Genomic DNA, 27,880 nt, shown 5'->3' on the forward strand with positions numbered 1-27,880 from the left:
TTCCGAGGGAAAGAGAAAGAACAATTCTCCGGTAATGTGTTTTTATGGTCTCTTTGCATATTGAGGATGTTCCAAAGAGGCCGTTATAAAATATGATCACACCGCTTTTATTTTTAACTGTGCCGTGTATGGCTGCAGAGACAGTATGGGGACCGAGGACGCTCGTTTATCGTGTCATCTCGTTTGCTAGCTTAGCTTTTTATTAGCTTTCTCTGGTTGCCTCACAAGAAAGGATCAAGTTAAAACTTCAGAATTCTGGACTCGGGCTTTTGTTTAATCATCCTTCCCTATTGCCGGTCAACTTCGACGTGCCCCTGTCTGCCCACAACATAAATATGCACGGTGCAATCCATGGGTCCAGAGCTTGAAGCATCGCCATCAGAATACATTACTGAGGTTGGCAGGATCCCGAGACAGGCAGGAATTAAAATGAAATTAATTTTCCATCAGAAGGTAAGTAAACAGACCCTGACCTCACAGCTTCGAGCTGGGAGATCTCAGGCCCACTATGACTCTGCTGTTCCATAACAATCTCCCCCTCCCCCTCCCCCTCCCCCTGGGAGATCTCAGACCCACTCCGACTCTGCTGTTCCATAACAATCTCCCCCTCCCCCTCCCCCTCCCCCCTCCCCTCTCCCCCTCCCCCTCTCCCCCTCCCTTCTCTCCATCCCTCTTCCTCCTTGTCTTTCCCTCCCTCCTGCCTCACTGCACATCTGTGTGTGTGTGTCTAGGGTTCTATAAAATAATAGCAAGCATTTTGCATAAACACAGTTGTCAGAGATCCTTGGTGGCTCTGGCCTTTAATCCCAGTGCTCTGGAGATGTGGCGAGACTGAGCTCTGTGAGTTCAAGGTCACCCTGATCTACACAGTAAGATCTGGGCCAGCCAGGGCTACCACATAAGAAGACCCTGTTTCACAAACAAACAAAACAATAAAAAATAAACCACCAACTCTCACCTTAAAGAGAAGAGATCTTATTCTGGAGCCAAACATGAGGAAGGGCCGTGGCCCAACAGACTTGGGTTACCCCTAAATGCATACGCAAATGTAAGGTAGCCAGCGGGTTAAGGTGAGGTAGGTGGATCACCTCAGCTGTAGGTCTCAGATGCTATCTATTGATTTTGAATTTGGTTCTTCAGGTTAATTTTTCCCCTGCGTAAGTGAGACACGAACTCCTTCACAGCTGTCACCATGCCTGATGACAGCATGTCATGAGGTCCAGGCATCGGCCATTCTTAGCCCTGTCTATGTGGCCTGGCCTTTTGGGGGGTGAGCTTCATAAAGCCCCTTCTTGCAAAGTCAGGCAGAGGAAGGCCTCCTGGCGGTTGCTTTTCTCCCCTCTGTGACTTAGCAAAAAACAATGTAAAGAGGAAACAGAGGATTGTGGTCCACTGTGGTGAGGAGGGTGGGGAGGCCGAAGCAGCTCGGGCACTCTCTGGGTGCAGGAGCTACCATCAGGGTCACTATATTGCTGCTGCTTAAGAAAGGAGCTCTGGTCAAGCCCAGTAGTGGGCATCTCCTTCAAGACCCAAGCTACAGTGACAACTTCTGGTTAACTACCACACTCCTAAAGGTTCTGCAACCTCCCAGAACAGCACCGCCAGATGGGGACCAAGTGTGTAAACACATGAGCCTGTGGGGACGTTTCACATCCAAACCATAATAAATGTTAACCCTGAGTCTCCCTGAAACTCTAACATCACAAACACATGGCTCAGAACAGCAATGAGGACCGTGGTTTCACCCCCACACACAGACACATGCATAGATACATAGACACAGGGATAACACAGAAACACAGCTACACATACAGACACATAAACACACACATGCAAACATGTACAGATAAAGATACAGACATGTAAATAGGCACATAGACAGACAGAGCTACATAGACATAGGTGCACATGTGTGCATGTATGCGTGTTCGTACACATACACACACACACATTCACACATAACTTGGATGGTTGGGGCTCACTGAATAAGTCATTTCACTCTTACATATTTGGCAAGGCTCTGGTGGCAAGTTCAGAGCCATATCTGGCTACGTTCTCATTGACCTTTCTTGCTTTCTGTTTCTTCAGTGAGTAGCTGAAGGGCTCGAGCACCCGCTTTTCTTATCATGGCCTACAGCCAGGAGTCTCATCCTACTTGGGAGGACTCCCACCTCCCCACTCCCCCTCTCAAAGCACTCTTGTTGCCACACAGTGGAAAATACCATTTTCTAAAAGCAAATATGACAAGTTTTTGAAAATGTGCCACGCACACCCTTCCCTGGCCAGATGGTTCCCGACTCTCTCCAGCTTTGGCGCTCCTCAGTTTCCTATGACGACTGTGGTGACACAGCTTGGATGTCTCTCCCTTTAAGGTTGTCGTGTTTCTCTGAACTGGTGATGAATGTTGATAGAACTCTGCAATGTGTTCTCTGAAGCAGGTTGAGTGGATCATTTTTGATATGATGGCCTCAGTCTGACACTGCTAATTTCTTATAGATGGAAAAATGTGAGGGGGGGGGGAATTATACAGAAAGAAACTTAAACAGCTGATCTTTCGAGAGATTAAAACAGGAAAGGAGAAGAAAGGAAATGGAAGGGCAAAGGAGGGAAGGGGAGGGCAGAGAAGGGAGGGAAGGGAGGACAGAGGAGGGAAGGGAAGGGAAGAGGAAGTGGAGGGGAGAGGAAGGAAGGGGAGAGCAAAGGAGAGGAGAGGAGGGCAGAGGAAGGAAAGGGAGGGCAGGGGAGAGGAGGGGAGAGGAGAAGAAGAGAGTGGAGGGCAGAGAAGGAGAAGACAGAGAAAGGGAGGGGAGAGGAGGACTAGGGAGGGGAGGGCAGGGGAGGAGAGAGGAGGGGAGGGTACTTTCATTCCTCTGTGTCCATCATCCTTTATGAACTGGGTTTTCCTTGATTTCCCCTGTCTTAGTGGAGACTGGCATATCTTTTGTTTTCCTTTGTTATTCTTTACCACCCCCAGATAAAGATCATTATCTTTATCCAATAAAAAAAATATATATGTAGAGGCTTGGCATTTATACATCTTACTTGGAGAGAATTTACTATGACCAAGAGAGTAAAATATTGTGAGAACAAATAGAAGCGGGAGGGGGTGACAGGATGAGCTATGACTGTGTTTCACCGTCCATAAATCATATCCGAGGAAGTCAGCTGTCTTGAAAACACGGGTGCTGACCCGTGCGCTGTCCTCTGTGGACTGGGCAGACTCTGAGCTGAGGGATGCAGCCAGCAGGGAGACCTGGAGCCCACAGCCTTGCTGCAAGGCAGATCTGGAGCACCATAGCCAGCTGCAAGGGAAGAACACTTGCTCCTTGTCTGTGAGAGCCTCTACTCAGAGCTGGTTTTGTCTTTCTTTCAGATATCGCTCACTTAATGTGGTTTGAGAGACTCTACGTGTGGCTCCAGTGTTTCGAAAAGTATCTCTTGTACCCAGCCATAGTCCTGAACGCCCTCACTCTTGATGCCTTCTCCATAAGCAACTACAGGAGACTCGGCACCCAGTAAGTGGATGACGGCTTATTCTCACACTGATTTGGACCACAGTGTTTTCAGAACCCATTGGGATTTCTCTGAGCACAGCCCACAGAAACCAATGTCACACCCTGTGAATACTGAGAGGAGCCTGGGTGGTTTTGCTCTCAAATCCATTCAGAGTAGACACTAAGTGTTCCTTAGACAGGAATGCAAACCAAATTTGATCTGCCCACATTGGTGCCACGGGTAAACATCAGGGGGTCGGAACATCTCCCTGCAGAAGAGCAGTTGATGGCGCTCCTCAGGTGACAGGGGCTCAGCGTGAAGTGGAAATCCCAGGGTCTTCACAGCTGTGCTTCAGGCTTCACAAATTGCTCCAGCTCATTTTCATTTAGCAAATCCCATGCATGCTTTGGGGGAGGGGGAAGACACCCCAGCCATCACTTTCTGCATCTAGGTGCCTCACCATGTAAAAGGTGGGGCACCAGAGACATCCCGCCATCAAGTTGCCTGTGTTTTTGCAAAGCATGAGCCATGTAATGCTAAGCCATTAGTTTCATAGATGAAAATTAGTTCTGAATCTACAAGTGAAAATCGGTGAGAGAGAGAAGTTAGGGGATTGGCTTTAGAGGAGGCCAGAAGGTCACTAGAACAGCAAACATAGGAAACATTGGAGGTAAGATGTGGAGATGAAACAGCTTTATAAAAACTCTGAGCTGGGCAGTGGTGGCACACACCTTTGATCCCAGTACTTGGGAGGCAGAGAAAGGAGGATTTCTGAGTTTGAGCAGGGCCAGCCTGGTCTGCAGAGTGAGTTCCAGGATATCCATGGCTATACAGAGAAATCCTGTCTCAAAAAAAACAAACAACCCATAACCAAACCATAGCAACAACAACAACAACAAACCCTCCACGTTTCTCTGTGCTTGGAGCATAATGTTGGCTGTTAGCATGCTCTTGCTTCAGATGGTCTCTGGTCATGACAAGGTGCAGATGGAGCAGACCCTAGCTGGGATAGCACACTGTCTGTTTTGTAAGTGACCTCAGATATGCCCTGAAGGTGCTCTGTGGCTGAAGAGGAGAACAGGACTCTCTGCCACAGTGTTTGGTGGAGAGTGCCCTCATCTCCTTTCTGTGGCTGTGATAAAACGTTCAGAGCAAGCGTCTTAGAAGAGGAAAGGACTTATTATGCTCACACTTCCAGGTCTATTGCTGAGGGAAGTCGGGGCAGGAGCTTTAGTTACCACTCCAGGTGGCGGTGGGAAACCAGAGCAGAACCTGAAGATGAGGCGGAGTAAAGTCTTATGCAAGAGACAGCTTTATAGGACACATCAGACAGTTTATACTCCGCAGGTTAAGTCGAGTCACCTGAATAAAGTATAATACAGTCACAAAGACAGGCTCCACATGGCAGAAAGATGTTATTCCATACAGACATGTGAGTAACAACGGCTGGAGTAAATTCACTCCTATCCGATATACCTGAGAGGGGCACAAAACACATTCTGAGAACAAAGTCCATGTTTTTTGAAGAAACAGAGGTCGCAAGACTCTTGTCTTGTTTTCTCGGAGTTTTCTCACAAGCACTCAGAATTCCCCTCCTGTGACTCTGTTCTTAGACTGTTTCCTCCAGAGCTTGAAGCAGAGACCATTGGAGGAACACTGCTCGCTGGCTCTCTCCCAGGTCCTTGCTTAACTAGATCCCTTATAGGGCCCTGGACTACCTGCCTGGCACTGTCCATGGTGGGCTTGGCCCTCCTTCCCAATTAACAATGAAGATAATCCCCTTCAGACATGCCCACAGGCCAACACCTCAACTGAGACTCTCTCTTCTCAGATGACTCTAGGCTGGGTCAGTTGACAGTTAAACCTAACCAGGACAGATATCCCATGTCTTCATTGGCAAAGAAGATGGGTCGAGGAGTCTGAGTTCTCAGACCAAGTCTCTGTTGGAGCTTTTACCCTGACCCTCAGATGTTCACCCTTTTCTCTGAGGCCCCGCCCCCTTGTTATGCCCCGACTCAGGAAACCCAGGAGAGCTCAAGAGCTGCAGAGTCTGATGTAATTGTGCATAAAAGTATTTTCATTTTCCAGTCAGACTCAGATCTCAAACCTTCCCATAGCACAGGACAGGAGTGTGACCAGGAGCTTAGAAGGCTTGGCACTTATACACAACATAGTTAGAGATTCTTTGAATGCTTAGGGTGATGAGGGGAGGCGGGTGAAGCAAGTCGTAGTTCAGACACACGATACCATTTGGTAGGGAGGAATTGTGTGGCTGCAAGGGTAGAGGGTTCTTCTGACCTAAGGATTATCTTTGTGGGGCTATCAGGAACTAGTTTTATGGATGGCCATAACTGTCTGTGACCTCTGATCACCTCCCTTCCATGATTCAAACATGGGACCCTAATCTCCTTTTTCCAAGGACTGGCACCAACTGCACCTGGGAAGTAACCAGCTGGTTATCAGGGAGAGTGCTAGTCTTGGTGCCACAGGGGTGAGGGAGGCTGTCATCCATCTTACTCAGACTGGTACCTATGGCTCCTTGAGTTCTCTAGGGGCAGCCAGGGAGGGGGAAGAAGCCCTGAGTTTGCTGCAGTGGAGAGCAGGGGTTGGGGAAAGCAGAACTTCTTCAGGGAAGTGCAGAGGCAAGCTGCCTGTACACTTCACCCTGTCTGCAGATGTGGACAGTGCAGGACCTCCTCTTTGGCCTTCTGGGACTACACATGGCATTTGCATTGTCTGACCTCAGGGGACCCTAGTGATTATGTAACATCACATAACATTGTCCCGGCCTCTTGTTTTTCACAGCTGGGACATTTTTCTGATGATCACTGCGGGCATGAAGCTGCTGAGGACGTCATTCTGTAACCCCGTTCACCAGTTTGCCAACTTGGGTTTCACGGTCATCTTTTTCCACTTTGACTACAAGGACATCTCTGAGAGCTTCCTCCTGGATTTCTTCATGGTGTCCATTGTCTTCACCAAGGCAAGTTTCTTCCACTTTCAGTGATGGAGAGGGTGTGTCTCATGTTGCCTGACTTTTCCTGGGGAAATTTAGAAAAAAAAAATTCCTTCTCACCAAAAAGGAAAGAAGATACAGACAAACCAAAGTCAGGATCCCACTGAAGGTCAGCTTGATGGACCAAAGAACTTATTGGGGTCATTTTCAGGAACATGGGAGATACACAGACAGTTACCCCACTGGAAATATAGCATGTTTCACTCACAGACAGCTGTAGCCCTGTGGGGTCCACATCTCTCACCAGATTTTTTCCTACTTTATAATCCAACACTTGGCATGTCCACATGCCACTGAGAAGTGGTAGCTAGAACCTCAGGGGAGAATCTAGTGACCCTCATCCTTATAGAGGTGCCAAGACTCAGCTTCTTTCCATGAACCTCCTAATTCTGGAGCCTCTGCTGTCACTGAGGCTGTATTCACTAATGGCATCTCACCATTCTAAGCCTTAGCTACTGTCCATGTTTCCCCTAAGTCTTAAAAACCAGTACCACATGGGAGGTAACTCTACTTGCCAAGTTTGGCTACCAACTTGATAGTCATCCCTGGCCTTTTATAGTCACAGCTTCTGTATGCTGATCCTGAGAAAACACTCCCCAGATTTTACCTCAATAATAACTGGCTCTGAGTCACCACAGCTGATTTTTTCATACCCAGCTAAACAGCATCCATTGTCCTAATAAAGCAAAGGCTTTACCTCATTGGTGCTGGTCTCTTTTTAATTGTGGCAATTCTTCAGCCGCAGATAACCAGACACCATAGATTTTTATTCAAAATATCATATTAATGGTGCTGATACAGTTGTTGAGAAACTCTCAAATTCTTTTGACATTTTACACGCCAGGCCTCTATTGTCTGCATTTCCCTAAGAATTATCTTCCAAGTTCCCACAACAAAAGGACATCTCAACATTCAATATCTTTCCAGACCAAAGCTCTGCAGTCATCTACCTTCCTCCTACATGTCCTAGACATAAAAGGCATATGGTGGGATTCATCACAACCAATCCCCACTCCTGATACCAATTTGTATTCTAGTTTCTCAATTACTGTGATAAAACACTGATCAAAAGCAACCTGAAGAGGAAGGGTTTATTTCATTTACCTCTTATAATCCATCATCAAAGGAAGCCAAAGGCAGAAACTGAAGCAGCAATTACAAAGGAGTGCTGCCTACTGAGTCTCTCCAATCCAGGTCTCTCTGCTGAGGGATGGCACAGTCCACAGTGGACTGGACCCTGCTCTGTCAGTCATTAATCAAAAAGATTGCCTATAGACATTCCTACAGGCCAATCTGATAAAGACAGTTTGTCACCTGAGACACCCTTTTCCCAGGTATGTGTAGGTTTGTGTCAAGTTGACAAAAACTGACCAGCACAGCCTTGTGCGCATGGTCTTCCTGTATCCCCCTCCTGAGTGTTGGTATTATAGGTGTGCACAGCCGTGTACACTTTGTATAATATTGGGACTGGAACCCAGAGCTTCATGACTGCTAGACAACCACTCTCTCAAGTGAGCCACCTCCTATGAGCCTTGTGAACTATGGGTTAAAATTTTAGAATGACCCAAAGTAGGAACTTTCCTATTTTCCACAACTGAAGGAGTGTTTGGGACTATCGTTTGAGTGATCAGCTTTAGGCTAGGATAATAGCTAAGGAGTGAGCGGGAGGTGGGGGGTGGGGTGGGGGGAGGATGAGGAAGGAGGAGGGAGAGGGAGGGAGGCAGAGACAATGGGCAGAGAAACTGGCATCCTGTGGAGAATGAGATGGAGTCCTGGCCTATCCTACTACTCCCCAAGCTCACTCCTTGTCTGTAGAGAGAAATGTCACAGAGTTGCTACAGTGAGGAGCAAGATTCCGTCCCCAGACATAGTTTTAAAGAAACAGGCAGTAGTCCTGACAAAGAGAAGTTGCGTCCCCCAGAAAGGTTCTGCCTGCAAGTCCAAGTATGTGTGCGGGGTGTCTCTCATGCTCATGTATGTAACAATTCTTAAAAGTAGTAATAATGGTTCTCTTAATGTATGTCCTAGAGGCTTGCTAGAAACTTCCAGGGCTGGGTTTGCAGGCAGCAATGCTTTCAGGAGTCACTCATTGCACGGATGTATTGGCAGATGATATAATCTTAGCTGTGGGAGAGCAGAGATGAATGAATCTCATTGGCAGATCAGCTTAGCTGAACTGGTGAGCTCTTGGCCTTGTGAGAGAACTTGCTTCAAAATATAACGGTGGGAGCAATTTCAGAAGACTCCTAACTTTCATCTCTGGCCTTTGACCACACAGATGTCTGCTTGCCAACACCATACACACACACTCACTCTCTCTCTCACACACACACACACACACTCACATACAGACACACTCACACACACACACACACACACACACACACACACACACACACACACACCTATGTAATACAGGAAGAAGAATGTGTCTCGATCAGTAACATGCTTACCTAACTTGCACAAAGCCCTGGGTTTGATCTCCAGGACCAGTTAAGTCAAGCAAGATGGCACATGGCTGTAATCCTAGCACTAAGGAAGGAGGCAGGAGGATGAAAAGTTTAAGGTCATTCTTGGCTACTTTGAACTCTTTATGAGAGTTGGAAAACCAAGAAACCCCTTGTGATGCTCTGGGATCTGCCTGGTCCACCCAGATCTGGGGTCACAGTAAGTTGTGTGGGAAGAACACTTGGTGGCTAGGAATATTTGATCGTAAGCAGACCAAAGATGTCACAGTCCTTGCACACCACCCCACTGGCTATGGAACATCTGTAGGAATCACTTTGTCCTAGTAACGTTTGCAAGCAGGTTTATATGCATGACCTGAGAGAACCCTGCCATCCCCTCACACATTAAACATGAAATTCCACAGACCATTAGTCCAATGAACATGCTTTTGCCACTCAGGAAATTAAAATTAATGGTGAGGCTGTTTCATGGTGATTGTTTGAATAATTGCTACCTAGCCATGATGTGCAGCCTTGCTATGGAGGACCACAGTTCATGTTCGAGGTCTCTGCAGCAATCTCTAAATGACATTTCCTTGTACTTCGTGGGTATGGGTGGATACTCTCACATTTAAAATAAAATGTCTTTTTAAAAATAGAGTTTGGGCTTTTACAAAAGAATTTATTCAAAACACTTTGTTCAAAAAGCAGGTAGTGGTCTGGGAAGAGGGCTCAACTGGTAAAGAGCTTACCTCATAAGCATGAGGATCTGAGTTCAGATTCCCAGGACCTACATGAAAGCTGGCTGTCAGGGCATGCACTTCTGCTCAGGTGGTAGAAAGGCTCACTGACCAGCAGCAAGCACGAGGCTCAGTGTGAGACCCTAGTTCAAAAAGTCAGACAGTGAGCATTTGAGGGGGTCTCGTGACATTGACCTGCATATGTGCAAATGCACATACACATGAACATGTACATACATACATCACATACAAGAAGCAATGATGTTTCTATAGGTGCCAAGCTCAGTCCTGGGGTTATCCATGCCGATAGTGTGGGTGTTAGCATAGCCCTGGCACTGTGCATGGCCCAGGAACTGCTCTAAACACTCCTCATTCTTCATTGCAGCTTTGCTGGCTCTGTTCTTCAGTTTAGAAAAGGAAACTGAGGCATGAGAATAAAGTGAATTGTTGCATGGTCTCATAATGGTATATGAGAGAACTAGGTTCAGGTGCAGGCTCTCAAACTAAGCCTGTACCTTGTGGTGCTGCCAGCTAAGTCTAGGACGGGAGGCTCTCCAGCAAGGAGGTCATCCTACTGAATGAAGCTTCCAGAAGTAATGCCCAGTCAGCCTTCATGACTGGGAAGCGAAGGTGCTGACCTGGAGCTTTAAGGAGGAGGGAGGGTGTCAGGCATGTGAGGTCCACAGAAGCTTTGAGAGGTGCGGACATTTAGGTTGGGACACGTGTTGCAGACTTCATGGTGACTGGGAGGTGCAGAGATTTGGAGAGTTATGTTCTAAGCATCTAGAGGTGAAAACAGGAGAATTATCATAGTGGGGACCCTGAGGTCTGAGCAGGAGTGCTACCAAGTTAGGATTTGAGTCCCGTGATGGCTAAACATTGGGACAGGTGTAGCTGTGCAGGAATCATATGTTTGTGTTCTAGGTTTTGTGTGTGTGTGTGTGTGATGCTTTGAAACAAAGTCCTCCTATGCAGCTCCAGCTGTCCTTGAGCTCTCTCTCTTTGAACCTCATCCTCTGAAGTCCTTGGATTGCAGGAATAAATACCTCAATGTCTCTTTGGGGGTTCACCATATGGTTCATGACTGGGACTTGAATATGTGTGGCAGAAGGGTGAAGGAGGCAGAGGAGGACAGAAAGAGACTGGAAACCACTGGTGGCCTGTTTGAGGGAAGCCATGTAGGTAATTTGGGGGCAGAGGCCCTGTTGTTTCAAGTAGACACTGAGAACCGTGTTTTATAGGAGCAGAAGAGGAGGGTCAGAGCTGCAGTATGTCAGGATGCACTTCCATGGCAGGAGACTGGGGTGGAGAATGAGGTCAAGTCAGCATCTAAGGGGACAGGGGAGGTGGTTTTGTAGATCGAGTGCTTGCTGTGCAGGCATTAGGGCCTGAGCTGGAACCCAAACACCACAGAAACGTTGGGCATGGTGTGCATACCTAGAATCACAGAGTGAGGGAGGCTGGCAGCTCTGGGGCTCAGAAACCTGGCAGCCTTGCTTACTTGGTGAGCTCTAGACCAGTGAGAGACCCTGCCTCAAAACAAACGAGGGAGATGGGGAAGAATGAGGAGAGCTGGAGCCTGGGGCGCAATTAGAGCAAGAAAGTGCTGGGTTTGGAAGCCTTCGATGTCTGATTACTAGCTTTGCTTATGCGTAAATACAATACAGAAGACAATGCCTGAGAGATGGTTCTCACATTTTTTTCACATGGCCTCCACACTCACAAACATGCAAACACCCACACATATGCACAGACACATACACACACATGCACACATGTACACACTCATGTGCACACACATATTCACAGACACATGCACACGCACACACCACAACATATCAAATAAACCAGGCTGGGAACCTCCACATAGAACAGCACGTGTGGAGAAAAGTTCACACCTACAGATTACCCATAAGGGTCCCAGGCTGCTGACTCCTGTGCTGCTGAGCCTCTGCCTTTTTTCTATCAGACTGTCTGGGTTTCCCTCAATATCCACGTGTCCCTGTCAATTCTTGTTTGAGAACCTGGGAACTTGGAATATTTGTCTAGAACATTCCAGCCCATTGTCTTAAACCCAGGTAGTCTGGGCATTAAGTCCTCCACACCCACTCTCTTTCTCAGGATAGGTGGGAAAGTGGGAAAGGAGATAGAAAGAGCTGACAGTGAGGAGCCCTGGCTTCTCCAGGGGCAAAAAACAGCACAGGTCTCCACCCCCCACAAGACTTCTGTTTAGCATCCTGTATTAAGCTGGCCTTCATGATATTCATGAGGGAAAGGAGACAACGAGGGAGATGGGGAAGAATGAGGAGAGCTGGAGCCTGGGGCGCAATTAGAGCAAGAAAGTGCTGGGTTTGGAAGCCTTCGATGTCTGATTACTAGTTTTGCTTATGCGTAAATACAAACTGCTGTGCTAAGCAAAAAATAATTGTAATAGATTCATTTAATCATGGTGCCGCTCTGCTGGACCCTCAAGGGCTCCGTGCTCGCAGATGTGCCCTCCCTGGGGCAGCCCCTCTGACTGCACGGCTGGGCCTGACCTACTTTTTAGCTTCCTGGGAAGGTGTCTGGAGAGCCTCCCAGGGCACAGCCACCCTGGGAAAATGGAACAGAGAAACTTTCCATCACCCAGGCTTTTGAGGGGAAGGGGATACCACTTAAGCAAGTCTGGCTCGGGCTTGCGGTTTTCACGGAGACACGAGCCAGGAGATGAATTCTTAATAGTTACACTAAGAGTTCTCAACATAGTGTCTGGGACAATGTAGGGCAGGGAGACTGGGCTTCCTGTGAACTTAAGAGATGGCATATCGGACTGGTGAGGTGTCTTGGTGGTTAAAGGCAACTGCTGTGTGGACCTGACCACCCAAGTTCAATCTCTGGAACCCATGTGAGAGCAAAGGAGAGAAGTGACTACACATAATTGCTCTCTTCTGACCTCCACATATGCAGCATAGCACACATGCATGCCTCCATAGAGCACACACACATACACACACACTCATACACACACATACACACACACTCATACACATACACACATACACACACATACACACACATATACACACATACACATATACACACATACACACACATATACACACACATACACATATACACACACACATACACATACCACACACATACATATATACACATACATGCACACACATACACACATACATACACACATACACATGCATACACATATACACACACATATATACACATATACATATATATATACATATATATATACATATACATATACATACATATATATACATATACATATATACATATATACACACATACATATATACACACACACATACACACATACACACACACTCATACACACATACACATATACACACACATATACACACATACATACACATACACACACATACATACATACACACACATACATACACACATACATATACATACACACACATACACATACAACACACACATACACAGACACATACACATATACACACACATACACACACACATACACACAGACACACACACACACACACACACTTTTAAATAATTACAAAAAGATGGAACCTTGGCAGGGCTTGGAAGAGCAAGGCCCTCTTGGCTCTCAGGCCTGTGCTGGATTGTCCAGCTGGTGTCATTCTCCCTGCCCACCTCAGCATTCCTAAGTGCCTTCTAACTGGCAGTTTGATAGGTGGAGCTATTTTTCTCCAAGTACAGGCAGCTTCACAGATGAAATGAACTCAAAATCCTGAGCAACAAGCTAGGGAGAGAGCTCAGCCAATACAGCACTTCTCACAATCACGGCAGCCTGCGCTTCTGCACAGAACCCACACACAAAGCTGACTGGTAGTGCATGCCTAGAAACCCAGTGCTGGGGAGATAGAAGGGAGGGTTCCTGGGGCTTCAGGCCAGAAGAATCCGCAGGCTCCAAGCCAATGAGCAACCTTGTCTCAGAAAACAAACTGGCTCAGTGAGTAAAGCATCAGACATACAGCTCAAGGCCCAGATTTTAGATCTCACCTGAACCCCACTTGCATGCCATCTGGACAGGCATGCAGCTTTGCACACAAACAGATATACACACATACACACCACCACATATGCATTCAAAATAAACAAATAACAGGTAAACAAGGAGACTACCACCAGAGGAATGACACCTGAAGCTGACCTCTGACTTCCCCATGCACACACATATGAACACACACCCCTACACACAGACATGAATACAAATATTCAGACACCACAGACACAAAACACACACATGCAAACACACAAAAACACCCACACCACATACACATGTGAACACACACAAACACCCACACCACACACACATGTGAACACAAACACATGCAAAACACACAAACACCCACCACACACACACACACATATAAGTAAATAAATCAAAGTGGATTATTTAAGCAGAAACAAAAGGTTGACCTCTGTTCTTTCCAAGTGTGCACACACGTGTACACACACACACATACATACACACAAACTTGAGAAACATCAAGGACACTAGAATTTGCACAAATCTGCTAAAACGATCCCATGTGAAGAACAGCAGACTGAGCTGTGACTATTGCTTTAAGAAAGACAGGCACACTGCCCATGTGTGGACCTGCTGAGATGAACCAGCCAAGGCTCTAGTTGACCTGTGGCCTCCATGAAGTGTCATCAGACACCATCTCCCATGTCCTGCAGGAAAGAGGACGCTGTGACACAGAAACAAGCAGTGATCGTGTGGCCTCTATCCCACAGACGATGTATTTTGTGTGACCTTAATGTGGTGACCAGGGCCAGCTGTCTTCTCTAACCTGTGTCTCTTTGCTTTCAGCTTGGGGATCTACTTCAGAAGCTGCAGTTTGTCCTGGCCTACGTGGCCCCTTGGCAGATGGCCTGGGGCTCTTCCTTCCACGTGTTTGCCCAGCTCTTCGCCATCCCTCGTATCCTTTCTGCTCGCTCTCCCCTGCCAGACTGAGGCTGGCATCTTACAGACAGGCGCTCTCCACTGACCTGGCAGTAACAGCACTGTAGTCTGTCCGATTACATTTTAATGCGTGTTGGAGAGGCACTCCGGGTCCCCTTCAGGCCACTTAACCTTAAAAGACATTGTGTCATTCCGGACGCTGCCTGCTCCTCAATCCATGCACAGTGGTTATTTTTTACTTTTTTAAAAAAAATGTATTTTATTTATTTAGTGAGACTCATGTTCTGTAGTGCAAGTATGAAGGTCAGAGGACAATTTGTGGAAAATGGTTCTCTCCTTCCAACATGTGGGTCCCAGGAACAGATTTCAGATCATCCAACTGGGAAACAAGTACCTTTACCCACTGAGTCATTTTTGCTGACCCAAATTTTACATCCCTACAGCATTCAGTTTCCCAACTCTAGGTATGCAGTCAGAGGGTTGGACTTCTAAATAGAAAATTACTGATTAAATAATTGGGTCGACTTAGGCAAGCTTGTACACATCTATTTACCCTTAAGTGTTATAGATAGGGTTAATAAATTCAATATATTATTTATTATATTGTAATATACTTTTTATATCTACTTCATTAATATTACAAAATCTAGAATCGGATACGAGTAGAATTTTACCCTGAAGTACGTTTGGAGAGTGAAAAATAAATCACAGTTTTATTTTGTGGTTGCTAGGCAGACCTGGTTTCTGTACATTTTTAATGTGTTTCCACAATGATCATTAGCTTTAATCCAATTTAATTCGGCTCAAAGCAAATTGGAGATGCCATTTCTAATGATCACATTGACACAGATAACTAAATTTTATCCCGAAATGTAGAGAGACATAGAGAGGTTGATTAAAGAAAGCCATTCGTGGTGATGCACACTTGTAAGCCTAGCTTGCAGGAGGATGGCCTGCGGGTGCCAGAGAGGTAGGGCCTACATAGATCCAGGCCAGTAAGGCTAAAAAAAAACAGACTCTGTCTCAATATAACAAGATGAACAACGGAGGCACGAGAATATACTTGAAAAGAGAGAATAATGCAATTTTCTTGATCCTAATATCTGTCCCTAAGAGTTTCCTTTCCCACTGATTTTAGATTTTCAATACCCATGTTTCTGATCACAGGCTTAGAGCCACTGGCGTCAGAGCCGCAGGAGCAACCTGGAAAATGAACGATTCCTGGGCTCTGTACAACTCGGAGGTCAAACTCAGGGATAGATCCTCAGAGGGAGTTATAATTTTGTTTGTGTTGCCATGACAACCACTCTGCGGAAAGCAGCTTAGGGGAGGAACTGGTTTATTTGGCTCACATTGGGTGTGTGTGTGGGGGTGGGGGGGTTGTGGGGGAGTCATCACTGAGTGGCCATGGAGGCAGAAACACAAGCCGTCGCTCAATCACACCCTCCAGGAAGGGACTGATTCCTGGCCTGCTCACTGTCGAGATCAGCTTTCTTTACACAGTCCAGTCCATGAAGAAGTGTCACCCACGTTGGGGTGGGTCTTTCCCACTTCAGTGAACAATCAAGACGATCCCTCTCATATGTGCTCACAGCACACCACGATCTGAACAATTCCTCCAAGTCTCTCTTCCTGGATGAGTCTAGGTTCTGTCAGTCAGGACGAGAGTTAAAACAACCAGAACAGATGGACACAGGGACTTACGCTTGTGTTGATGATCTCTGGTGGAAGACCCTCCTCAGGCTAAGCTCCGGCCGGCTGTGTACTTGGATGCTGTTTATTGGTATAAATGAGGCTGGAATTTTTACTTCTATGAAGATGTCAGATGGTTAACTGAGTTCCTCCACAGGAAATTTCTTACTCAACTTGGTGGTCAGGACAGGAACATACTTGTGATCATCACTAAGTAATAGTATATGCTAGATTCTTATTTTTTTAAAGTTATTAAAACTTGCTTTTGTTGTTGTTTTTTTTTTCGAGACAGGGTTTCTCTGAGTAGCCCTGGCTGTCCTGGAACTCACTTGGTAGACCAGGCTGGCCTCGAACTCAGAAATCCACCTGCCTCTGCCTCCCAAGTGCTGGGATTAAAGTCGTGCACCACCACTGCCCAACATTAAAACATTTTTTAAGTCATCCATCACTTCTGGTTCTTACAATCTTCCCTCCCCATCATGTGCCCCTGAGGCTTGAGAGGAGGGTGTGACAAAGGCATAGGCTCAAGGCTGTGCACTCCAAAGTCTCTCTCTCCACACATGGTCCACTTGTTTCTATGATGGAGTTTGAGAATTGCTTATCTATGGGTAATAACAATATGTCACTTGGAATAGTTTTATTGCTGCGTTCATTTAGCAGAATAATAGCAGGTATCCCATAGGACCAATGGTCTCTTTAGTCTCAGGTTCTTGGCTTCATTGATAGTTGGAGGTGTGAACTCAACCTCATGGAGCGAGCCTTAAATCCATTTTTGTTAAAGTTGTTGGTTAGTCTCCTAACACGTGTGCCACTAGTGTAACCATGGGCACATCTTGCAGACAGGTTATTACTGTAGCTTGCAGGATGCACAGCTGAGTGGGTGAAATCTGATGATTACTTTTTCACAGCATGGTATATTCTTGTTCTTAGACCTGTGTTGATACTTACAAATCATTTCAAAGGTTATTCGGTGGGATAAGCTAAGAGAGAAAAAAAATGCTTGAAGCACCCTTCAACTGCTGGGCACTTTGTTTTCCCAAAGATTCCTTTATATAAAGTAAGAGTGGGTGGGGGACTGAGGTGACTTCTTATTCTGATGTATGTTTAAAGTTTCAACTTCCAAGCATGCTTCTTACATGAAAATTATCAAAAGAAAGACGAATACATAGTCAAGGAACCATGGTGGCAGTTAAAAGTGGGGACCACTGATCCCTGGCTGTTCTATGACACTTCCTGTCAGTACCTGTGCTCGCCAGTAAGCCTGTGGACCCCAGCTATTCCTCACAGCTCATGGCTAAACTGACACGGTTGCCTGCCCTGTACATCTGCCCTGTTCATACCAGAGCCTGGGTTGCCTACTCAGTGAATCCCAGACAAGGGAAGAAGCTGGCATGCAGCATGGGTTAAAGCCAAGTGCTTTGGCTTGTCGACCCCTTCTCTTAGGGCATGGAGATGCTAGGGCTTAAGAAGTAATTCAGTGGCGTGTTGGCCTTGCAAGCATAAGGACCTGAGTTGGCCTCGAGGACTCAGGTAAACAGACTGGATGTGTTGGTAGGCGTTTGTGATCTCAGTGATGGAGAAGCAGAGGCAGGGAGATTCCTAGAACTCACTAGCCAGTTGGCCTAGCAGCCTGCTTGGTAAACTCCCAGTCAATGAGAGCTCCAAAATGTCTCCAGTGAGAGCTCCGGTCAATGGGAGACCATGTCTCCAAAAACAAGTTATCAGCATCTGCAGAAAGATGCTCAAGACTGAGCTCTGGCCTGCACATGCGTGTACAGCCAAGTATAAACAGGCTCGTGCGTGCACACACACACATACACACACACACACACACACACACAAGAAAGGAAGACATTCAAGATCCATATTGTATACAATATTTGACAACCAGTTTTGGAATATTCCATCCATTTTCCCCTAAACCTCATCCTTTAGTGACATCATTTATTCCCGTCTGCTGAGACAAGGCCTTCTAACCGCCCCCATGCTGGCCATTGCCTCCGAAGCCTCTCCTTGTCCACAGACCTCTTCATCTTTGTTCAGTGATGAAGGTCAGGACTCTTAGCACCTGGAGTCCGCATGAGATGAAGGGTGGAGAAGCTGGGTCTACATAACGGTCCAGAGAAAACTGCCAGATCCGTAAAGGTCGGCCCGGATCCCACCTAATTGCCAAACGTTAATTATCTCATCACCCTATTAAGAAACGTGGGCTCCATCCCACATCAAGAACAGACTAATTTGCTGTATTTTCGAATTGAATTAGCTCTCCAGCCAGCAGGGCACTGCTGGGTAAATTGTCTTCACCAGTTCCAGCATGTTTCTTCTCTTACCGCCTCCATTGGCTTGTAAGCTTCCAGCCTCTAGGGAGAGAAGCTCACCCTTTAAACGTGTGCAGACACTGCGCCCGGCTATCATCTCCTCACAATTAGACTACAGTCTAAACATGCATGGTGGGGAGGCAGCTTCCCACCCCCACGTCCCTTTAAGCTCCTAATGATTTTCATAAAGTGTTTAATTATAGGTGTTGAGGATTTTTATCTTAATTGCACTTTTCACAGGTCATCTGCCTTGTAAGCTAACCTTTCGCCCTTTCTGTTGGGAGGAACCGAAGAAGGCTTTGGGTGACCTCTGAGCTATGATCCCGTCCAGGGTCTGTGTTGGTGCTGTTAACTACAGTTCAGCTGAATACCTTCATTCATTCAGTCCCTCAGAGGCCCTTCATTCATTCCCTTCCTCCACCTTCCACCACACCTCCCTACAGTCCCCAGATTTTTATTTTGATTGTATGTGTGTGTGTGTGTGCATATGTGTGCACATATGTGTGACACTCAGAGGTCAGTGTTGTTGTCTGTATTGATAGCCTCCTCGTAGCCTAGGTTGACCTTGAATTCTTGCTGTAGCTAAGGATGAATGTTAGCTTCTGTTCCACCCTCCTAGTGCTTGGATTGCAGACGTGGGACACCGTGACCCATGGAATAGCATTTGAAACTCTGGTGATGACAGCGTGTATTCCTCCTTAACCCTATCCTCTCAGACTCCGCCATGCTTTTCTTTCAGACATTTGCCACCTCGATCTTCTCCACACCCCTGAGTCCGTTCCTTGGGAGCGTCATATTCATCACGTCCTACGTCAGGCCGGTGAAGTTCTGGGAGAGAAGCTATAAGTAAGAGCTTAAACATCACCGCTAAATTGCTATATTTCCGTGTGTCCCAGCACTTAGTCCCTGATGCTCTGGATCGTTTTTTGGACTGTTCACATCCTCTGTACAGGGGTCTGACACCCAGGCTCCCATGGCTCTCCAGTTCACAGTGTGAATCTGTGATCTGCTGCTGATGCAGTGTGAATCGGCAATCCACTGCACCTGGTAGTGTGCGTCGGTGGTCTCCAGGTACACAGTATGAAGTAGGGTTCGTCTGTTAGTCATAGCTGGAGAGCTATGAAGAGAGTTACACAGCTGGTTCTTAGCTGCTGGCTGAAAAGGTGTGATGGGCAGGCCATGGCTGTGTGCTTTGATATACTGGGATTACCTATAGGAAAGCCCCCTTGTTCTTTATTATATCCCTTCTGTGAGCATCAGAATCTCGGCATCATCATCTGATGCCTCTGCCAAGTCCTCTCATCACAGCTCTGCACAGACAGGAGCACCACGGAACCTGTAGGACACATTCAGTAGGAGATCATGGCTCCCAGGTTCACCTTTCCCTCGGCCGTTAGAACCGGGCACCAGATTCTCCGTGGATGTAGTGATGGAATGGGGTATTTTGTCTTTGTTATTTTTAATAATAGGGATGGGACCCGAAGCTCAGAACATGGCTACGTTCAGTCTACCACTCTTCATTAGAGGCAGAAACAAACGAGGGCACAGTGGCTTACTGAGGAGTAATCATTTTCTCCCTCCTGAAGCTGGGTCTAGTGTGCGCCGGGGGTGGCCTCACAATCTTTTCTTTTATTAGTCAACATTTCAAGTGATATTCCCCTTCCCGGTTACCCCTCCACAACCCTCCCATCCCATACTCCTTCTCCTTTGCCTCAATGAGGGAGCTCCTCCATCCATTTACCTACTCCCGCCTCACCGCCCTAGCATCCCCCTACACTGGGGCATTAAGCCTCCAAAGGACCAAGGGCCTCCCCACCCATTGATGCCAGATAAGGCCATCCTCTGCTACATATGCAGCTGGAGCCATGGGTCTCTCCATGCGTACTCTTTCCTTGGTGGTTTAGTCTCTGGGAACTCGGGGGGGGGGGCAGTTAGTTGATATTGTTCTTCCTATGGGATTGCAATCCCCTTCAGCTCCTTCAGTCCTTCCTGTAGCTCTTCCATTGGCATCCCTAGGCTCAGTCCAGTGTTTGGCTGTGAGTATCTGCATCTGTATTGGCCAGGTGCTGGTAAAACCTCTCAGGGAACAGCCATACCAGGCTCCTGACAGCAAGCCCTTCTTGGCATCACCATGCTGTGCCTACACTTGGCAGAACTCTGCTATTCTGTTTTGTGCCCTTTTGGCCTCAGAGGTTGGCCTGAAGGTCCAGAGACCATACAGTGGCTTCCAGTTTCTGCTGTGAGACAATTTGTGTGAGTATAAGTATGTGGCCTGGAGCAGGCAGTGGGGTACATGGGTTAAAGCCCTTCAACTTTGGCAGCCTCAAGTCTCTTCCCCCTTGTCACTAAGGTGCAGGTGACAACGGGACCTGTTTGATTAATGCAAGCAAGGAGAAAATGAGGCACCATCTCAGCACATGTTACATGTTCATACGAGCTAGTGTGATCCTTGGGCAGACTAGTGCTCTGAGGGGGTTCCATTGCCACCAAGGCTGAGATGTGAGGTGTTTACCTGGCTGAGCACACTTCCCACAAGATTAGGTTCAGGGAACCCTAACTGGGAAAACTTTACCTTGCTTCTCTCTCTCTCTCTCTCTCTCTCTCTCTCTCTCTCTCTCTCTCTCTCTCTCTCTCTCCCCGTCCCTCCCTCCCTTCCTCCCTTCCTCCCTTCCTCCATCCCTCCATCCCTCCCTCCCTCTTTCTCTCTTCCTTTCCTTCATTTTTTTCCTTTCTTTGATGTTCAGTTTTTGAGATAGTGTCTGTATTAGTCAGGGTTTTACTGCTGTGAACAGACATCATGACCAAGGCAACTCTTATAAGGACAACATTTAATTGGAGCTGGGTTACAGGTTAGAGATTCAGTCCGTTATCATCAAGGGGGGACCATGGCAGCATCCAGGCAGGCATGATGCAGGAGGAGCTGAGAGTTAGTTCTACATCTTCATCTGAAGGCTGCTAGCAGAATACTGACTTCCAAGCAGCTAGGAGTAGGGTCTTAAAGCCCATTCCACAGTGACACACCTACCTTCAAAAGGGCCACACTTCCAAATAGTGCCAGTCCCTGGGTCAGCCATCACAGTGTCTTAGCCCAGCCTGGGTTCTAACATGGTCTTCCTGCCTCAGACTCCCAGGCATTAGAATCCCATGCTCACGCCACTGCGCCTGGTTCCTTTTCTTAAGTCCAAAGCAGGAGCTTTGGGGCTGGTTCTACAGTACATCTGTGTCTCTGTAAGGGGATGTGGGGGGTGTGGGGAGGAGACCTGCACACTCCAGCCTACAGTCTATTACTCCATAGTTTCTGTGAGCCTGTTCATGAGGCTCTCAGACTCTGAGAGGCTCTGCCATTATTTAATGGCAATTTTCCTGCCTGGTTGTCATCGTTGCTGAGGTGCAGGTCATATGATGAGGTGTCCCATTGCTGTGACAGCTTTGATGGACTCTGCTAAGCCAGCCCTAGGTCTGAAACTGGTAATAATAGCTGCAACAGAAGCAGGACCAGGATGGCAGTAAAGTCAGAGACCAAAACCCTCAGCTTTACAAGTTTACTGATCCCCTTCTCACGTCTAACAGTCTTTTCAGCCTTGACAGCTACTCTGTACAGTCTCATTTCCCTCCTTATGATAGAGCATACCAAGGAAACCATGGCAAAACTCATGGTTCATATAAGGTCATGGAACCAGTGAACAGCCCAGCCAGAATATAAACCCAAAGCAGCCCTTCTGGTCCCTGAGCACTTCGAAGCCTCTCACAGAGCATACATACATACACACACACACACACACACATGCTGTCTCTCTCTCTGTCATATACACATTAACATACCTAGAACATGCAAAAACACACTTGAACAATGCACATGCAAATACAGTAGAGACACAGAGAACACACACACACAACTATAGAACATACACTCTGAACATACACATAAACATACACATTCATACAGAGAGAAGACTTGTGACACAGAACACACACAGTACACTCAGAGAACACAGAGAGCACATGCATGCACACACATACACATGCATGCACACCACTCAGCAATATTCAGGTAAAGTATTCGTCCCAGACAGCCTTGGTCACAAAAGGAGCATATCTGGCAGGAGAGGGTGTGGGCCTGCTCTCTCTGGCTGCCTCGCTTCAGGGGAGAGCTGAAGCATTCTGCACACTCCTTATAGCAGCAGAAGAGCTCTGGGTAGATGTAGCCTCTGAGCTTCATTGAGAGCCTCTGATAGGCTGTTGCTGGGTGACTCCACCCCAGCTCATCTCAACAGTCCTGATGCTGAGCTATCAAGCCTGCAGTTACTATAATAGCATGAAGAAATAGCACCCATCTTCAGGTTGGTGCGGAGCATGGTGAGGGGCCAGACAGAGTGCAGGGTGCATCCAGGTGAGTTGTCAGCTTGTAAGTCCATTTGTCCCTGTTCCCAAGAGGAATGTCCAGCTCTTCTGTGTATCCTCTGCTTAGGTGCTCAGCCGCTCCACCTGCAAGAAGAGGGCAGGAGCGCAGGGATGTGGTTCTGAACCCTCAGAGACGGTGGCTGTCTGAGGGCTTTGAAAGGGGTCACACTAGGGAGTCCCAATGCAGTTTTCCTTACTTGGGTGGTTGGGGAGATCCTATTCCCACCCTGTCCTTCCTGCACCAGGGTGTGCCAAGTAACTGCACCTGTCTGTGAAGGAGGAGGCTGCAAAGCACCTTCACCCTCTGGGAAGGGACCCAGAGGTCTGTGATATGCTCAGATTTGTGGGGCTTGAGCGGTGTGAAAACACATACATGTGGCTTTGAGGGGTCTGTTTGTATGTCCACCCTCATCGTTTCTATGTTCATAGCCTACCCTCTCACCTCAGACTAGGGCTGGAGGAGGTGAGACATTTCGGAGATTGTTAGGTGAACCATGGTGAGTAGATTTGGGCTGCCTTTCAAGAGACCCTGGAGAGCTCTCCAGGTTCCTTCCTACCATAAGGTCACAGTGGGAACTTGGCCATCTGTGGCCCAGAAGAGGCCTCTAGCAGAACCTTGTCTCACTGGTACCTTGGCTACAGACCTACAGGCTTCAGAGCTGTGAACAATAAATCCTTTGTCTTTGTGAGTAGCTGGGCCAAGAAGACTCTGTAACAACAGTGTGAACTGCCTGAGACAGGATACAAGTGCTGCCCAGCAGTACATAGTTAAAGACTAACATGGCTTAGCTTCCACAGGAGCATAAGGGGACATAAGTGAGCCCTGAGAGATACCAGATAGAACTGGACGAAGTCTGAACAGAGTGAGGGTCAAAGAGAATTTTAGACTCAACAAACCTCAGCTTAATGTGATGGCATTTGGGAGAATGCTATAGTGTCCGTATATTCTGGTCACCCTGATCACACTGGTCTCACTGGTCACATTGATCACACTGGTCACACTGATCATGCTGGTCACACTGGTCACAGTGGTCACAGTGGTGACACTGATCATGTTGGTCACATTGATCACACTGGTCACACTGATCATGCTGGTCACACTGGTCACAGTGGTCACAGTGGTGACACTGATCATGTTGGTCACATTGATCACACTGGTCACACTGATCATGCTGGTCACACTGGTCACACTGATCATGTTGGTCACATTGATCACACTGGTCACATTAATCACACTGGTCACATTGATCATGCTGGTCACACTTGTTACACTGATTACACTGCTCACATTGATCACACTGATCATACTAGTCACATTGATCACACTGGTCACACTGATCATGCTGGTCACACTGGTCACAGTGGTCACAGTGGTGACACTGATCATGTTGGTCACATTGATCACACTGGTCACATTGATCACATGGGTCACATTGATTACACTGGTCACATTGCCTTCACTGGTCACATTGATCATGCTGGTCACACTGGTCACATTGATCATGCTGGTCACACTGGTCACACTAATCACACTGATCACATTGATCATTGTGTTCACATTGATCATGCTGGTCACTCTGATTACAGTGGTCACACTGATCACACTGGTCACATTGATCACATGGGTCACATTGATTACACTGGTCACATTGCCTTCACTGGTCACATTGATCATGCTGGTCACACTGGTCACATTGATCATGCTGGTCACACTGGTCACAGTGGTCACACTGGCCAAACTGGTCACATTGATCACCCTGGTTACATTAATCACACTGGTTGCATTGATCACCCTGGTCACATGCTGATCACACTGGTCATGTTGATCACACTGGTCACAGTGATCACGTTGGTCACACTGGTCATATTGGTCATATTGATCACACTGGTCACACTGCCTTCACTGGTCACAATGATCACGTTGATCACACTGGTCACGCTGGCATCAGGCCACAGCATGAAAGAGGCAGATAGTGAGACTATGGACAGCAGATCCAGTACAATATGAAGAAGGATGTGAAGTCTGGAGTCAGCGGTCCCAGTGAGAGAGAGGGTTTGTCAGAACTGTGGGATCTACTTGGTAGAAGGGGTCATGGCGGTTATACTTTATAGTCAACACTATGGGATTCAGAATCATTGTGGAAGCATCCCTCTGGGTGTGTCTGAGTTGGAGCTTGTAGAGTTAGTAGGAGTGGGGATATCCACTGTAAATGTGGGCAGTGGCATCTGATGGACTCCAGACTACACAGAGAGGAGAAAGCAAGCTGAACACCAGTCTCTCTCTTCTTCCTCACTGTGGATGCCGCGTGACCAGCAAGCAGCCTCTCGCCCCTGCCCCCGTGCCTCCCTGCCATGGCAGACTGACCCCTCTGTGAGTTGAAATAGACTCTTTCTGTAACATGCTTGTATTGGGTGTCTTGTCCCAGGACTGAACAAAGTTAACTAGTGCAAGGTTTCCCCGCTTCACCCCTGCCTTGGCAGTGTAGGGTGCAAGCTCCACACTGGAGACAGCCTTCCGCTATCACAAGACAAGAACCAGCTGTTGTGGGCTGACTGAAATGTCCACGGCAGGCTCCTGTGTCTGAGCAGTCACAAAACATACAAGACTCAGGAGGCCTCTACCAAGGTGCTGGTAATTGCTTGGAGAAGCGCTTCAGTGGGGCTGCCTGCACACTGCATCCAGGGGCACTGCAATCCTGAGTCATCACTAACCAGGGTGGGATTGTTGGTGATGTAGCTGCCTTTGGGTCACCCATGCCTGTGTAATTCCCCCTTCATGGTCTCATAAATAATCCAAATTCAACCCAGTGGCTCACCAAACTAGACTAGAGGGAAATTGTTTCTCTGGTCTGGCGAAATGTTCGTACATCTCTCTCCAAGCCCTGGATTCTTTTTGCCTGGAATTCCAGGTCTGAGTCTGATCGAGCAAAGTGATGAGCTTCCCTACCGTTCTGCTGGCCCAGGAGAAAGCTCTCACGCAGCCCTCAGGAGCAGGCTCGACACTCAAGGCTAGGCAATGAGCACCTGTGTGGTTATATTTCAGAAGAAGGGGGCCTTTGAGGAGAGGTGGCAAGTCGGGTTTCTTGTGTGTCTGTGCACTATCCTTCATGCTACGGTGTGTGGTTTTCTTGGAATAGGCTCCTTTTTGCTGAGTGGCAAAAGTGACCGAGAAGTGCCGAGTCGTGAAACAGGCCGTGCATGGGACTGCGCACAGAGATAAGAATGCCCACCTGTTCTCCAGCTGTCTGGAGCTGCTGACTCTTCAAGGGCACCATGTTACTGGGCCTCGGGAGGGACTCCAGGTGATGGATGTCTGAGAGAGGTACAAGGCTGGGACAGCTGCAAGGGAGGTCTGTTCTGAGACAAGGCAGTCAGAGAGAGGAGACCACAGCTTTTCCCTTGTTGCAGCCTTGGATATGATGCTGCTCTATGCCAAGCAAAGGAAGGCCAGGAATAAAAGTAGGCAGAAGTGGGGAGGGAAAGAGGAATATTCTAGGTGTGTGGTATGTACAGGTGTGTGGAGGTTCGAGGACAACTTCAAGGTTTGCTCTTCAAGAGTCATGCATCTTGGTTCTTTGAAACAGGGACTCTCATTGACCTGGAACTCACCAACTAGGGCTACCCTGGCTGGCCATCAAACCCCAGAGATACACTTGTCTTTGCCTCTTTGGTGCTGGGATTAGAAGTGTGCATCACCGGGCCTGCGTTTTTGAAATGTACCTTCTGGAGATTAAACTCAGGTCCCTAGGTTTTCAAGGCTATCATCTTACCAACTGAGCTATGCCCCAGCCTGAGATACACAGCTTTTAAAGCTACACTGTCTAAAACCCTCTTGTTGCCTGTTGTAAATATACACAGGACAAGAGGCTTATTGGACATGTCCCAAGTACCTGGTCAGTTAGGACTCCCTAAGGCCTAGAACTCTTAGCCATACTAATTAGAGTCCCCACCAGGGGAGGCAAACATCACCAAGACTCAAATGATGCTGCAGGCCACACTGCTGGGGAGTGTCATTCTTTCTGCTAGAAGCAGAGTGGACTGTGGGAAGGACAAGTGGGTACCGGGATGACTTGGGCTTTGTATTCTAAACCATTCCACAGCGTGCCATGGCTGCTCCTTTTTATGCAATGGCTCCTCTTCCTTGTGGACTCCGTTGTCATCTGTATAGAAGAAAACATACCCTGTTTTGTCTTGGCTCATTGGAAATACTGTGTTCACACCCTCATCCCCCTCTCTTAAGACATCTCACGGATCTTCCTTCATGATTTCTGGTGATTTGGTTCACATGATCTAAATGACATGTATGTGTGTGGGCACCAGCGTGGGGCCTCACCTCCTGCTGAGGCCAGGAGAAGGATCCCCTGGAATGTGGAATTACAGGCACTTGTGAGCCCCCTGACATGGGCGCTGGGATTAAACCTGGCTCTTCTTCAGGAGCTTCTGTCCTCTGAGCATCTCTCTAGCCTCCCTTCATGGTTCTGAAATGAGAAATGACTCGTAGTAGAACCATCAAAATGTGAGATCCGGGGGATATTGTCCGCCGGCACAGACGGCCGAGCGCAGCAGGTCCCCTCACGTGGTGAGTGTTGCCGCAGATTGTGTTTGAAAGTCACTGCTGCTTCTTTCCTATCCCTGTGTCACCAGGGTGCAGTCTGCTGCAGCCAGAGAAGCCTTGGTGAGAAAACTTCGCTCTGAGGTCTAGGGGAAAGAAAATTGTTTGCAGATTTTAAGGAGGATTCTTTGGAGGCCCAGAGAGATAGTGTTGTAGTTTATCAAAAGACACTCACTCACCAAGACCACAGAGACCGTCGTCATCATTGCAAAATGCATGC

At 47.5% G+C, this 27,880-nt stretch overlaps 1 protein-coding gene across 2 annotated transcripts in view; it reads left to right on the forward strand.

Moving 5' to 3' along the window:
- The window catches only part of Pcnx2 (pecanex 2), a 145,394-nt gene that overhangs the window by 76,874 nt on the left and 40,640 nt on the right, over positions 1-27,880 (forward strand). For both annotated transcript variants that reach the window (XM_085843512.1, XM_021170316.2), the window contains exons 20-23: positions 3,374-3,515; positions 6,301-6,478; positions 14,545-14,653; positions 19,364-19,493. In XM_085843512.1, coding sequence (XP_085699638.1) covers positions 3,374-3,515; positions 6,301-6,478; positions 14,545-14,653; positions 19,364-19,493 — 559 coding nt within the window. The remainder of the gene's footprint in view (positions 1-3,373; positions 3,516-6,300; positions 6,479-14,544; positions 14,654-19,363; positions 19,494-27,880) is intronic.

The sequence above is a fragment of the Mus caroli genome, unplaced genomic scaffold (genome assembly GCF_978045245.1).
Source record: "Mus caroli unplaced genomic scaffold, Mus_caroli_1 scaffold_10, whole genome shotgun sequence".
Taxonomy (NCBI): domain Eukaryota; kingdom Metazoa; phylum Chordata; class Mammalia; order Rodentia; family Muridae; genus Mus; species Mus caroli.